At 52.9% G+C, this 13696-nt stretch overlaps 1 protein-coding gene across 3 annotated transcripts in view; it reads right to left on the bottom strand.

The window, feature by feature from the left end:
- Nucleotides 1–3602: 3602 nt before the first annotated feature.
- Nucleotides 3603–13696, bottom strand: part of slc39a14 (solute carrier family 39 member 14) — a 40119-nt gene continuing 30025 nt past the window's right edge. For all 3 annotated transcript variants that reach the window (XM_052041271.1, XM_052041269.1, XM_052041268.1), the window contains exons 7-10: nucleotides 9311–9499; nucleotides 8209–8419; nucleotides 7604–7788; nucleotides 3603–6839 (exon numbers count right to left, since the gene is read on the bottom strand). In XM_052041271.1, the coding sequence (XP_051897231.1) occupies nucleotides 6696–6839; nucleotides 7604–7788; nucleotides 8209–8419; nucleotides 9311–9499 (729 nt within the window). In that variant the 3' untranslated portion in view covers nucleotides 3603–6695. The remainder of the gene's footprint in view (nucleotides 6840–7603; nucleotides 7789–8208; nucleotides 8420–9310; nucleotides 9500–13696) is intronic.

Genomic DNA, 13696 nt, shown 5'->3' with positions numbered 1-13696 from the left:
TGGGAGTGAATCCAGCTATTGGTTTTAGCAACCTAGGCAGAAAGGGCCCGCTCACCTGGGAGAGGAAGGCAGGTGTGAAAGCCCGAAGTCACTTAATCACCTGCGCAATGAAAGTTTGTAGTAAACCTGAAGAAAGGGTTTTAAATGTTGAGACTGGTGGGGGGGGGGGGTGGTGGTGGAGGATGTCCTGAAATCCCACTGAAACCACCTCACGGACTTTGTGCTTTTAGTCTTGCCCCAGTGCTTGTCAAACAGCTTTAACTAACTAAACCCACTCCAGTGTTCTTCCACTCAGCCGTCCACCTAATTTCCTTCTCCTTTTGTTCACCTTTCCCATCCCCTCCCCACCTGGTTCCACCTATAACCCACCAGCCTCTATCCCATCCCCTACGTACTGCTATGTACTGACAACTGTTCCTTTGCTCTTAGATCTGATGCAGGGGCTCAACCTGAAACATCAACCGGTTGCACTATGGTCCGGGATAGCAATTTGAATGCACAGGAATGTAAGAAGCTGCAGAGAGCAGTGGACTGAGCCCAATACATCACAGGCACATCCCTCCCCACCATCGGGGGTATCTACAGGAGGCGCTGCCTCAAGAAGGCAACATCCATCATCAAACATCCCCACCATACGGGCCGTGCCATCTTCTCACAGCTCCCATTGGACAGGAGGTACAGAAGCCGGAAGTCCCACACCATCAAGTTCAGGAACAGCTCCTTCCCTTCAACCATTCGGTTCTTGTAGCGACTGGCAAAATTCTAATCACTAGAGTTTAGCAACACTGTGACCACTTTGCACTAAAATGGACTATTTTTTTCCTGTTTTTTTCTTGAAAAAATTGTATATAATTTATGTTTAATGTGTTTTTCTTGTGAACACTGCTGCAAGTAAGTTTTTCATTGCACCTGTGCACACACTGACTTGTGCAGATGACAATAAACTGGGCTTTGACTCACACCCTTTGCCTCTACAAATGCTCCTTGATCTGCTGAGTTCTTCCAGCATTCTGGTTTTTGTTCCAGTTTCCAACACCTGCAGCCTTTTTTCCCCCAGATTTCCAGCATCTGCAGGTTTTTGACTTTCATCTTTTACTAACCACCCGGTACTGTAACCTGAGCCAGTGACGCTGCTCTGGGACAAGGAAAGGGGAGAGGCACCCTACCCCAGTGCCACTGATCCCGAGTGCTGTGGTCAGTAGAGAGAGAACACAACCAGGTTCAGCCATTCAACAATTCAGGCTGAAGTCCTTGAAGCTGCAAAGGAAAGGAAGCACGACCTTGTCTCCCCCGTACAGAGACGTCCCAGCAGTGAACAAATAATTGTGTTCAGGTAGTTAGAGAACGACGAGAGTCAAAGCACTAGATGCTGGAAATCCAAAATAAAGATACAGGATGCTGGAAACACTCAGCAGGTCAGGCAGCGTCTGTGGAGAGAGGAACAGAGCTAATATTTAAGGTTGAAAATAAAGTTCTTTTAATTACAGTTAGTTAAAGCTGTTGGACAAACACTGGGGAGAGATGAAAAATCCAAAGTCAGTGAGGAGGTTTCAGAGGGATTTCAGGATATCCTCTCACCTCAAGTCTCAGCATTTGAAACACTTTCTTTGGTTTCATTGTAAACTTTTTGCCATCAGCAGGTCTTCATTGTACAGGTCATTAAAGCGACAACTAAGATGGAGCGGCCATGATGTTTGGATGAAAGACGAACGTCTGCCGAAACAAATCTTCTACTCCCAGCTTAAAGTAGGCAAACGTAAAAGAGGCGGACAACAGAAGAGATTCAAAGATGTCTTAAAAGCCAACATGAAGAAATGCAACCTCGACATCAACGATTGGGAAACCAATGCCGAGGACAGGAAACTCTGGCAAACCATCATCTGAGAAGGAACAGCAACTTTCGAAGCCGACAGATGTGCAGAATTAGAGGAACAGAAGAAAATGGAAAGAGAGGCAGTAACACCGAAAGCCTGACCTGCCGTCTGGAACTACCTGTCCTGAATGCGGAAGAACTTTCAGAGCCAAGATTGGACTCATAAGCCACTTGAGAGCCCATAAATAGATCAACGGAACGAAGACCATCATCCTCGACCTAGAGGGATGGCCACAACGATGAGGAAATTGACAGCAGACTTATGCTCCTTGTTATTCTGGCTTCTTCAACTTGCAGATAAAGGCAAGATCGACTGGGTAGCAGCATTACAAGGGCAGAGATACATACACAACATAGTACGTACAGCACAGGAACAGGATCTTCAGCCCACCATGCCTGTGCCAACCATGATGCCAATCCAGACTAATCCCATCTGCCTGGACACGGTTATATTCCCTCCATTCCCTGCCCGTTCATGTGCCTGTCTAAATTTGGGAGTGTAATGACTGTAAGTGTCAGGGTTCAAAAAGGACAGGAGATTCAGGGTTTTATAAACAGGAGCAAAGGATGTCATGATGAGCCTTCATACTCCTCACTGGAGTAATGTGCCTGTTCTAAGTGTTACATTTTAGGAAAGATGTGAAAGTCTTAGGGAGCGTATTAGGGATTGACTAAAATGATTCCAGGGAGGAGGGAACTGTGGTTATGTGAATTAGGGTTGTGCTTGGGGGAAAAAGGAGACTGAGAGGGGATCTGATAAGAGGGGTGCAAAATCATGAAGGTCCAGGCAGTGTTGACAGAGACTTCGTTGCCGATGGAGGAGGAAGTCAAGAACCAGGGGACATGGGATGAAGGTGATTGGCAAAAGGACCAAAAGTGACTTGATGACATGGAGCAAAACCTTTTCAGGCAGCGAGTGGTTGGGGTCTGGAATGCAGGGCCTGGGGGCAGAGGAGGAGCAAGAGTAGTGGGGGCAGATTGAATGTGGCCTTCAAAAGGAAGCTGGTTCAGTGTCTGAAGGGAAGGAATTTGCAGGGCACCAGGGAGAAAACTGGATGGGGGTTGGGGAGTGGGACTCTTGCATTAAACTGCTCTGGACTCAATGGGCCAAATGGCCTTGTACCATGCTGTAACAATGCCGTGATTCTGGGGAAAGCAAGGAATGAGGGTAAACTTTGTAAATCACTGGTTAGGTGTCAGCTGGAAGTCTGCAGCCAGTTCTGGACTTTGCAGGATGTTTGGAGAGGGTACAGAGAAAAGTTAGCAGAACAGTCCCCAGGATAAAGGATTGGAAGCTGGGTCCGTTCTCCAGGCGGGAGACAGCTAAGATTGCACATGTAGACAATTTGGAATAAAAATAGATGATGTCAGGTCAGGCAGCAACTAGGGGGAGAGAAACAGAGGTAACAGTTCAATTTGAGGTTTTTACAGATATTCAAAGCTGAGTGGCTTTGAGAGGCAGAAGCTGTTCTCGCTAGCTAGAAAACTGGGATCCAGATCTATGTTTGGGAGGGACCCAGGGAGGATGGAGAATATTCTGTTCAGCACAATGAACCGAGCAGGAAGGCCATTGCAGAAAGTGAGGTGAAAGCAGAACCCACAGGAATTTGGAAATACTCAGTGTTGTGAAGAAATAACAGGAGTTGGACTAACGGGAGAGCAGGCACAGGTACAATGGGCCGAATGGCTTCCATTTGAGCACTGAGTGTCCATGATTCAAAGACATCAGTCAGAATTCAGCTCACCTTTATTTAACTTTCTACCCCAACATTCTACAATTCACAATGTATAACCTAATCCATCGCCAGCGTGGTGTGTATTAATTTGGCATCAGTCTTTCCGAACACACAGCATACAATGTGACACAAAGGACCAGAACCCCTGTAGTCAGTCCTGAGGTTTTTATAGCAGATTGGGTCAGGTTCCAGACTGATGAAGATGGGTTCATTCCAAGCATGCCAGAGGTTGAGGCGCAGAGTTGGAGAATCCCACAAACCTCCTGGGGTGAGCAAGTCTCCCAAAGTCCTCCTTCCTGGATCAGCGACCCTCCTACTGACATCCCAGCCCCCTGTCGAATGTGGAGGCTTTGACTCATTGCCTTGATGTGATCCTCTCAGCAGTGGATTATTGCAGAGAAACACCCCTTCACAGACCCTAGTACTGGTGTTTTACAAAAGTAACAAATAAATAGCATTTGGTAATTCTGTTTAAAAATCACACTATCCGCATCTAGCACGTCGTCGTAATACTTCTCGGTTTTACTGAGATATTGCATTTAAACAGCACAGCTGGGCCAAAGCTGGTTTCATCCCTGTTGGGCCTCTCATCCTCAGTCTCAGGGTAAGTTACACAACTTCAGCCCCCTTTAGTTCAGGCCAATGGACTGAGGGAATCTTTACAGGGATTTTGGACGTGGGGACTGGACAAAGACAACCAGCATTTGGTTTAAACATCATGGAATAGCAGTACACCCCTACCTCACCACCACCACCACCTCCACACACCCACTGCTGGATGTATGGTAATATCACACCACCACCCTCTCACTCAGCAGACGATACAGCACAGACCCTCCGTACATATCACACACTCTCTTTTGTTTTCTGTAGACAGTAGGTATTGCATTGTCTCTATAATAACATACTGTGCTATTGCTCTCTGTATCAAATATATTGCACAAAGGGCCCTGATATTTTTGGATCAAACTATCACTAGGTTGTATATTTAGACTATCAACTACGAAAGGGAACAACGAACAAGTACGTTGCAGTAGATGCTGTTCTTCCAGAAGAGTCACCGGATCACTGCTAGCCTTAACCATTCTATAGTTTGTGCCCAAAATTCCCCAGAGCATCCACTCCTTTCCCCGGTGACTCAGTTCCTAGAAGACAATGACAATGCACCAGCCTGCAGGCTCACAAACAGCTGGCCAACTGGCTCGCTGTACGCTGGGCTTCAGGGAATTAGTTCCAATGGCCAAGCAGATTCACACAAGGAGTTGAGATCTGCAAGATTCAGGGTGAATGGGGTCAGAGAGAAGGATCTGACTCTGCCAGTTACACAGTCACTCTTTGAATGCCAGATTCTGCTGTCAGTTTTGGATTTCTAAAGCTATATTAATAATGAATGCTGGCCATGTAAACGTCACACTGTAGTTGCACCCTTCCAACTACAGTGGAAACAAGTCAGACAACGTCTGTGGATAGACAGAGTTAACGTTCCAGGTCGAAGATACTTTCTCAAAACTGGGAGAATGTCCATTTGTAGCTTGCTTGGGTCCAGGAGCCTCCACTTCCCTTTCCCCAGTGATCTCACCGTCTGAGGCAGTGTTGTCCGGCCCTGCGTGACCAGTCCCTGTGGTCAGAGCCTCCTGCAGTCAGCCAGTCATGCTCCTGTGCTGTTCAGTCCCCAGGGTAACCCTGCCTGCACTGTTCCACTCTGTCCACTCCCACTCTGACCCATCTGTCTGTGGCTTCTTGCACTGTTTCAGTGAGGCCCATCACAAGCTTGAGGAACAACTTCTCTTCTTCTGTCTGAGCACGTTGCAGCCTTCTGGACCTAGTATTGAATTCTTCAGGCAACTCGCGCTCTCTTTCTGCTACAGGTCATGTGAGTGTGATATGGGTTCAGTCGTCCCCCTCTCCATTAGCACACCCTGACCTAATACTTGCAACACATCACCCTGCATTGCCACCCTCTTTAACTGCCCCATCAACATCCCCACAGCAACCCTGGCCCAACCTATCACAGATATTCCCTTTCTCCCATCCACCCCTCTCTCCATCTTCTCCGTGACATCAAACTAACCCTCTCTCTTTCCCAGTTCTAACAAGGGTCTTCGACCTGAAATGTTAACTCTGGGTTTCTCTCCACAGATGCTGCCTGACCTGCCGAGTGTTTCAACCATTTCCTTCCTTGTGGCCCATCACAGTGCTGGTCAGGCAGAGAGCAGCGCCCAGCCCAGTGGCCATGAGTGAGCGTAGCAGCATGGGGAAAGTGTGAAGACCAGTGGCAGGAAGGGCACAGGTCCCATAGAACAGTACGGCACAGTGCGGGTCCTCCGGCCCATGCTCCGTTCTTTGGATAAACAGAAACAGACTCATTCTGACCCAGGAAGCAGCGGACAGGTACAATCACATCCCCTGCACAGGGGAAGGGGTCAGTGGACAAACCGGGCAGAGTGGAGTGGGGGGCAGGGGGGTGGGGCAGAGCAGAGCAGGGGGCGGGGGGGGGGGTGCAGGGGGGAGCAGAGAAGGGGTAAGGGGCAGGAAAACCAACCACCAGCACCCAATTCCAACCCCACCATTTGGTTAGCAGCCCCTGGGATCGAGGGGCGGGCCCGTGAGCCTGAGTGAGGGGCCATGACCACTCTGAGAATTCCGGCACCACTGGGACCCAACGCAACTGCGGGAAGCTCGGGAATGGGTCCAGTTGAAGGTGAGACAAGGCTCCGTGATTTGGAGCCATCCTTTTGTGCTTGCATGTGTGGGAACCACCCTGTCCAGGGTCAGAATGTTTCGGCTTGGGTTTGACATGGAACAGACTCCCTTTAACACTGATTATGGTCAGGAAAATCTCCACCATGTCGGCTGTCGGACCTGTGAGCAAGCTGGAATGAGTTTGTTGCTAACTAACCTAATGATATACTCTGCGAAGGGCAGACTTCTACATGAGAGGCCACCTCAGCTGTGGCAGTGATGCACAGCCAGTGTCTGGAATTACTTGTGCATCTCTTCTGAATGCTTGGAGTCCTGCTCTGAGGGACAGGTGGCTCCACACTGTGCCGCCACCTCTGCGGAGATCCACTTGCCACGCTGCCTCCCTAGCCGATCTGGATGGCTCCCGAGTACATGGTGAGGAGCAGCATGATGGTAAACCCCGTCAGCAGGCCCGCGTTCTGGATCCCAAACACAACCAACGATTCTTCCCCGTCCTCTCCTTTGCTGACCTCGTTCATCTCGGGGAACTGTGGAGGCAGAGGGTGGGACAGAAGGTTCACAGGCTCACTCTCCCCATTCCCCAAATCCCCCATACAGGGTCCGATCCCTGGACCATTCCCAAGGACCTGTGGAAATCGCGCTGAGCTGTGATGAGCACTTGGGCCTGTATACCTTGCTCAAACGCTGATTTGAACTCAAGCCTGCGCAAATCACCCAGTGGCCTGCGCAAATCACCCAGTGGCCTGCGTAGATAGAGCATTGGCCTCAATAAAGACTCACAGACTCGGCCCCACCATGGAGACATCACAGCTCAGACAGTCTTTAGCCCTCTGGTACCCCTGGTACTCACCCCTACTCAAGCAGGATCCTAACTGCATAAACCCTCCCTGCTCCCAAATCCTTGCACAACCCCCCCAACCCCTCCCCCATTGCCTCAGCTGCCTCTCCGACCTGTCAACTGCTGCTCTAGTCTGTGCATCACTCACCAACTCTGCAACAGGACTGCACCACTCACACCTCTCAGTCTGACAGGCATCTCCTGCACTCAGTCCCAAACTTCATCCCTTTACCCCTCGCACTCTCCTCCGTACAGCCCCGGATCCCCTCTCTCCATACAACCAGACCCTCCCTTCCTTCCTTCCGTAATGACCCCCCGACCCTCCCTCCAACCCATGACCCTCTCTCCTGTTGTACAACCTGACCCTCCCTCCCTCCATAATGACCCTTGACCCCAGTATCGGCCCTGCTCAGCCCCTGGGCCTCGGTCAGAGACAGACCCACTGGCACTCACCATGTCTGCCAGGGCGATGTAGAGGAACATGCCCCCAGCCAGGGCGAAGATCCAGTTGGGGGAGAAGTGGCTGCCGGCGAGGATGCCGAAGGCCAGTCCGATGTAACAGCAGCAGGCTGACAGGAAGTTGAAGAAGAGGGCTTGTTGTAGGCTCATCCCGGCGTTCAGCAAGATCACAAAGTCACCTGGGGGGCAAGAGAGAGGGTGGTACCCAGAGTGTGGTGGGGAGGTGGGGAGGGCCCAGCCCACACTGGCCCCAGGGTCTGTGTCAGATCGACCAAAGTCCCCGTCCGTGTTAAATCACTCTGCCCCAATTTCCAAAGTCCTCTGGTCCTTACACCCCTCCCCGTCTCTGTGACTCCCTCCGGCCCCCAGCCCCTCCATAACCCCTCCGGCCCCCACACCCCTCCCTGTCTCCTTGACCCCCTCTCTGTCTCCATGACCACCTCCAGCCTCCGCACTCCTCCCCGTCTCCTACCCCCTCACCCCCCAGCCCCCCCCCCCCCCCCGTCTCCGTAACCCACACCCCTCCCAGTCTCTGTAACCCCTCCGGCCCCTCCCCCTCCCCGTGACCCCCTGGGTCTCCGAGCCCCAGGTCCACGCACCGAGCTCGTGGGGGAACTCCTCGCACAGGATGGCGACGGAAGTGCTGATTCCCTGGAAGACGGAGACGGTGAAGGAGGCGCCGATGGCCAGGCCGTCGATGAAGTTGTGCAGCCCGTCGCTGAGCGTGATCATCCAGGCCAGCGTGCCGATGTCCGAGTACTGGCTGCCCTTCAGCCAGTAACAGTCCCCGCGCTGTCCACGCTGCAGGTCCTGAGGGCAACACCGCCGTGTCAGGTGAAGGGTCCCGTCCCCCAACTGCCCGCCCTGCCGCACCCCGACCCCCCGCCCCACTGCACCCCACCCGCCCATCTCACCGCACCCCAACCCCCCGCCCTGACCCAACCGCCCCGCCATACCCCACCCGCCCACCTTGCCGCACCCCAACCCCCTGCCCTGCCGCACCCCAACCACCCACCTCACCGCACCCTAACTGCCCCACCGCACCCCAACCACTGCCACACAGGAACGCAGGAGGCTGCAGAGATCGGTGGACACAGCCCGGTCTGTCGTGGACACAGCCCTCCCCACCACTGACAGCATCTACAGGAGGCGCTGCCTCAAGAAGGTGGCATCTGTCATCAAAGATCCCCACCATCCAGGCTGTGCCATCTTCTCGCTGCTCCCGTCGGGCAGGAGGTATAGAAGCCTGAAGTCCCACACCACCAGGTTCAGGAACAGCTACTTCCCTTCAACCATTCGGTTCTTGAACCAACCGGCACAACCCTAACCCCCCCTCAGCAACAGGACTCTGTGCACCACCTCTTGCACCACCGTACACTTGTCTCTGATTGTGGTTTTTCATTAATATCTTGTTTTGCACAGTTTTTTGCTTCACTGTCACGTCTATCTGGAGTCTAACTGATGTCCTGTATGTGTTGTCTGTACTAACGTGCCTGTGGGTTGCTGCAAGTGTTTCATTGTACCTGTACCTCACTGTACTTCAGCACGTGACAATAAACTCAGCTTGAGGGTGGGACTCTCCCCCTGCACCCACTCCTCACCTACCCCCTAACCCCTCCCCAGTACCAGGACACTGCCCCCACCTGCCCTCCAACGTCCCACCGCTTGTGGTGCCTGTCCGGCAGCCCACCCCACACTGACCTGCACGGACAAGGCCCTGGTGACCACTGGCTCCCCCTCGGCCAGGCTCTGCTGCTCACAGTCCTCACTGCGGCTGCACGGCATCAGTCTCAGCTCTCCGTTCTGCAGTTTCTCCATCACTCCATCCTCCTGGTCATTCCTGCTGACCAGCTGCTGGGGGCAGCAGTGGCTGTGACCCTTCCCCAGGCCCTGGTGGAAGCAGCCGAGAGTGAGTTTGGCCTCGTCCTCTCCCCGCTGCCCCCTCCCCTCCCTCCCCAGCGAGGGGACCCCAAGGTGGTGGGGCACAGAGTGGCTTTGGAGAGAGGAGACCATGGACCAAGGATCACGTCCGTCTCCTCTACAGCGGTGGCGGTGTGGATTTACTCTGTCCGAGGCCCGAACACAGTGCGTGTTGCGGGATTCTTCCAGTCAGAGGGCCAGGCCATTCAACCCCTTTGTCCAGTGCTGTCTCCTCTGCTCCATGCAAAGCCTCTCCCACCCCTTTCCAATCCCACCCCCCACCCCTCTCTCCCTCAATGTTTCCAGAGGGAGCAAGTCCCGATTAGGGTCATGACTCCAAACGTCGACAATTCCTCTCCCTCCGCATATGCTGCTCGACCCGCTGAGTCCCTCCAGCAGATTGTTTGTTACTCCAAGTCCCACCTTCTTCTGCCTCTCCGGACTGGATTTGGGAATTGATGGCGGGAAGCAGGGACGGGACCATGAACTCGGAGTGTAGGGAGTCCCCGTGATGTGACGCTGGTTGGTGCGCTGGCTGCCAACTCCTGGCCCTCGGGATGCAGCTGGTGTGTGGGAACGGCTCAGAGACACCCCCAGGCCAATGGGCTGTCCTGGGCCCAATCAGGGCTCACACCTTCCAACAGCTGGGACAACAGGTGTAGCAGACCACCCCCTACCCCTCCCCACCTCAGCTTCCTCTCACAGCTCCCACTCAGCCCTCAGCTGGAGGGGAGCTTGGAAACAACACCCAGTCACGGGCAGCACCTCAAACTCCGCAGCATGGAGCCACTGTACCCCAAGTGTCGGCCACAGATCAGGGGGCTTGGAGCAACAGGATTGCTCTACCCAGGACTAACAGACACAACGGCCCACATGACTCCTTTCTCTGCCACGAAAATTCTAAGCTCCTACACTGATCTGACCTGGACCCAAGAAGAGGCAGCGCAGCCCCCACCCCCACTGTCAAGATTTGCCCCCGTTCCCATCAGCAAGATGAATCCCAGAAACACATTGCTGGGATTTAACCCTCAGATGCCCGGACCAACCCGACCACTGACCAACCTCCCTCCATCCCCGATCAACACTCGACTCCATCTCCCCCACCCCGACCACTGTCTGCAATGAGCCGGCGACAGAGGAAGCATTTCCTGCCCAACCCGTGGGTGACCCCTCTCCCACTAGGCCCCCCCCCGTGAACCGTACAGACAAACCATACGGAGAACATGGTGAATGCGCACGTCGGTCGGTCGTTCAGCGGATCGATGGCACGCGTGTCGGCAGAGCGACAACGCCATCTGACGCGAGCAATTTCACTTTTGGCATGGGACTTTGGGGTCTCGGGCGCTTTTAGGTCTCCACAGACCTTCCCGTGGATCTACAATTGTAAGCTGCTCGGTTTCTGTATTTTGACTAATGTGAATCAGCAGAGACGTTTATTGTACCGCACTGCGGTCGTTCTTGCTCCGTGCATACATAACAATTGGCGACAAAACAAGAACGGCCTCTCTACTTCAAGCACCCAGTCCATTTTGGGCCACAACTGTGGCAAAACCAACACCAGAAACCTGGCTGCAATGGAAGAAAACCTTCCAGGACAACACCGAACTTCTACCAGTTTTAACACTGACGGTGGAGCTGGAAGAAGCAATGAAACTCAAGCCGCTTAGCGTGCACTTGGGAGAAGTCGGGCAGAAATACTTCAACGCTCTGCACTTAACACAACAAAGCTGAATTGACCGGCACGTTGAGACTTTAGACACCATTTGGGGGATGCAGGACAACATGTTTACGGCATGCTTCAGGTTCTCGCAGCTGTGACAGACCCCTGACGAGAACGTAGATGATTTCATCACAAGATTAACTCTGGCTGTGCAGAAATGCAGATACAAAGATAGCCATCTGAACAAATTCGAAGAAGCGATGCTTATCCAAGTGTTGATTATCGGAGTCTATGAGGAGAAGTCACGCAAGAACCTCCTGTCTGAAAAGCATGACTTACCCTGGGACAAAGCATGCTCCACAGCTCATCACAGGGAGGCAGTCAAGAGAGGCCTTACACAGATTCAACCACCCCCATCACCACTCATTCAGGCAGTACTGGAACGAGAGCCCCTCCCGAACACATCAATGTTTGCAGACCCACAGCTTCCAGTCAAAATCACGTCGGCCTTCACAGAGCTGCCATCTCTGTGGTGAAAGTCACGTCCAGAGGTCCCACTGCAAGCATCAAAAGACCATCTGCGGGTTCTATCAGAAGGTGGGGCACTGCGAGAAGGTGTGGTCCGCAATGCAACGCGCTGCGGGAAAGCGACAGAATTCCACCATCAACTCCACGTGAGGAGATGGCCGCTGCGAAGAAGTGGACACCATCTTCCAAACCCATGAACTGGGCAACCAGAACCAGCCTCCGTACTTGGTTATGCTTGCAGTGGACAACCAGCCTGTGAAATCTGAGCTGGAGACTGGGTCAGCCGTCACCTTGGTATGTGAATCATCTTTACGCCGGATTCTAAAACTACAACCTCCAAACTCTGTGTTCGTGCAGCTATACCGGCGACAGCATTGACGTACGGGACATATTCACGGCAGAAGCGGTCCACCACGGAGACCTGCTCCACTTACCGGTGCACGTTGTAGGGGGAGGCCAACAGCCTAATTTGCTGGGCAGGGACTGGATTAAAAACATTCCATTGGGCTATCCTACATCAGTCGTATCGGGGGAAGCCCTGCACTGAATACTCCGCTACGAAAGCACCAGCGTGTATTCCAAGCCGAGGCTTCGGGTCAATACCGTGGTCCGGTGGCAAAGTTCATCTTTAAGGAGAACTGCCAGTCGAAGGTTTACAAGGCCCGCCCAGTGCTGTGGGCCCGAAGGTGGAAGGAGAACCAGACCTCCTACAGAGAGCGGAGGTGACAGAGCCGGTGCAGTGCTCAGAGTGGGTGGCTCCAATCGTGCCCGTCCTCGGGTCTGATGGATCAGCGCGCATCTGCGGCGACTACAAACTGACCGCAAACCCTGCGACAAAACTGAACGCGTATCCACTGCCAGGGATCAAGGACTTGTGTCCATCCCTGTCGGGAGGCCAACAGTTCTCAACGCTAGACCTGAAACATGACTACAGCCAGGTCACCCTGGACGAAGGCTCCTGGGATGTTATGACAATCAATACACACAGGAGCCTGTGTCGGTACAAGCAGCTGCCAGTTGGAGTGAGTTCTGCACCTGGGATATTCCAATGCATTATTGATAATTTAGTGAAGGATGTTCCTCATGTCTGTGCTTACCTCGGTGATGTTTTATTAACCGGTACATCAGAGTCCCATTATCCTGAAACACTGGACAGAGAACTTTCCCGTTTAGAGGAAGCCGGCCTTACTCTAAAGAAGGAGAAATGCATGATTTTGGTCGACTCCCAAAACAGGTCTCCGTCCGCAGGAGCACAAAATCAAAGCCTTAAAGGAGGCTCCACGTCCACGAACCGTGACACAGTTACGCTCATTCCTGGGACAGGTCACACATTACAACTGGTTCTTGGATCAATCAGCTACAGTGTTAGAGCCCTGATCCCGACTACTCCAGAAGGACCAACACGGGGAGTGGTCAAGAAATGAGCAACAGGCATTGGAACAAATAAAAACCGCCCTCAGTTCTCCGTCCGTGTTGGTGCCTGACGATCCTGAAAAGCCCATAGTCAGGAAATGTGACGCCTCACCGTGTGGGGTGGGGGCCGCCCTCCTACATCGAACGCCTTGTGGAACGGAGATGCCCATTGCTGTCGCTTCAACGACAATGTCTCAGGCGGAGATGAATTATTCACAGCTCGACCGAGAAGCCCGAGCGATTATGTTTGGCATCAAGTGCTTCCATTTATACATATTAGGGCGGCCTCTGGAGATCCACACAGACCATAAGCCTCTGCTCAGCTTAATGGGGGAGACGCGAGGTATCCAACAAATGTCATCACCAAGATTACAACGATGGGCATTGACCTTTTCTGCTTACTCCTACACAATGAAGATACCACCAGAAACGAAAATGTCATTGCCGGCACCTTAAGCAGATTCCAATTGTTGAGGGCACAGCATCCAGCACCCCTCCGTTTGAGGTTGTTCACCCGCTACAAGGCCTAGACGAAACACCAATCAAAAGTCACCTCATTAGGCGGT

Source organism: Pristis pectinata, chromosome 29 (genome assembly GCF_009764475.1).
Source record: "Pristis pectinata isolate sPriPec2 chromosome 29, sPriPec2.1.pri, whole genome shotgun sequence".
Taxonomy (NCBI): domain Eukaryota; kingdom Metazoa; phylum Chordata; class Chondrichthyes; order Rhinopristiformes; family Pristidae; genus Pristis; species Pristis pectinata.
This window is presented reverse-complemented; position numbering and strand designations above follow the sequence as displayed.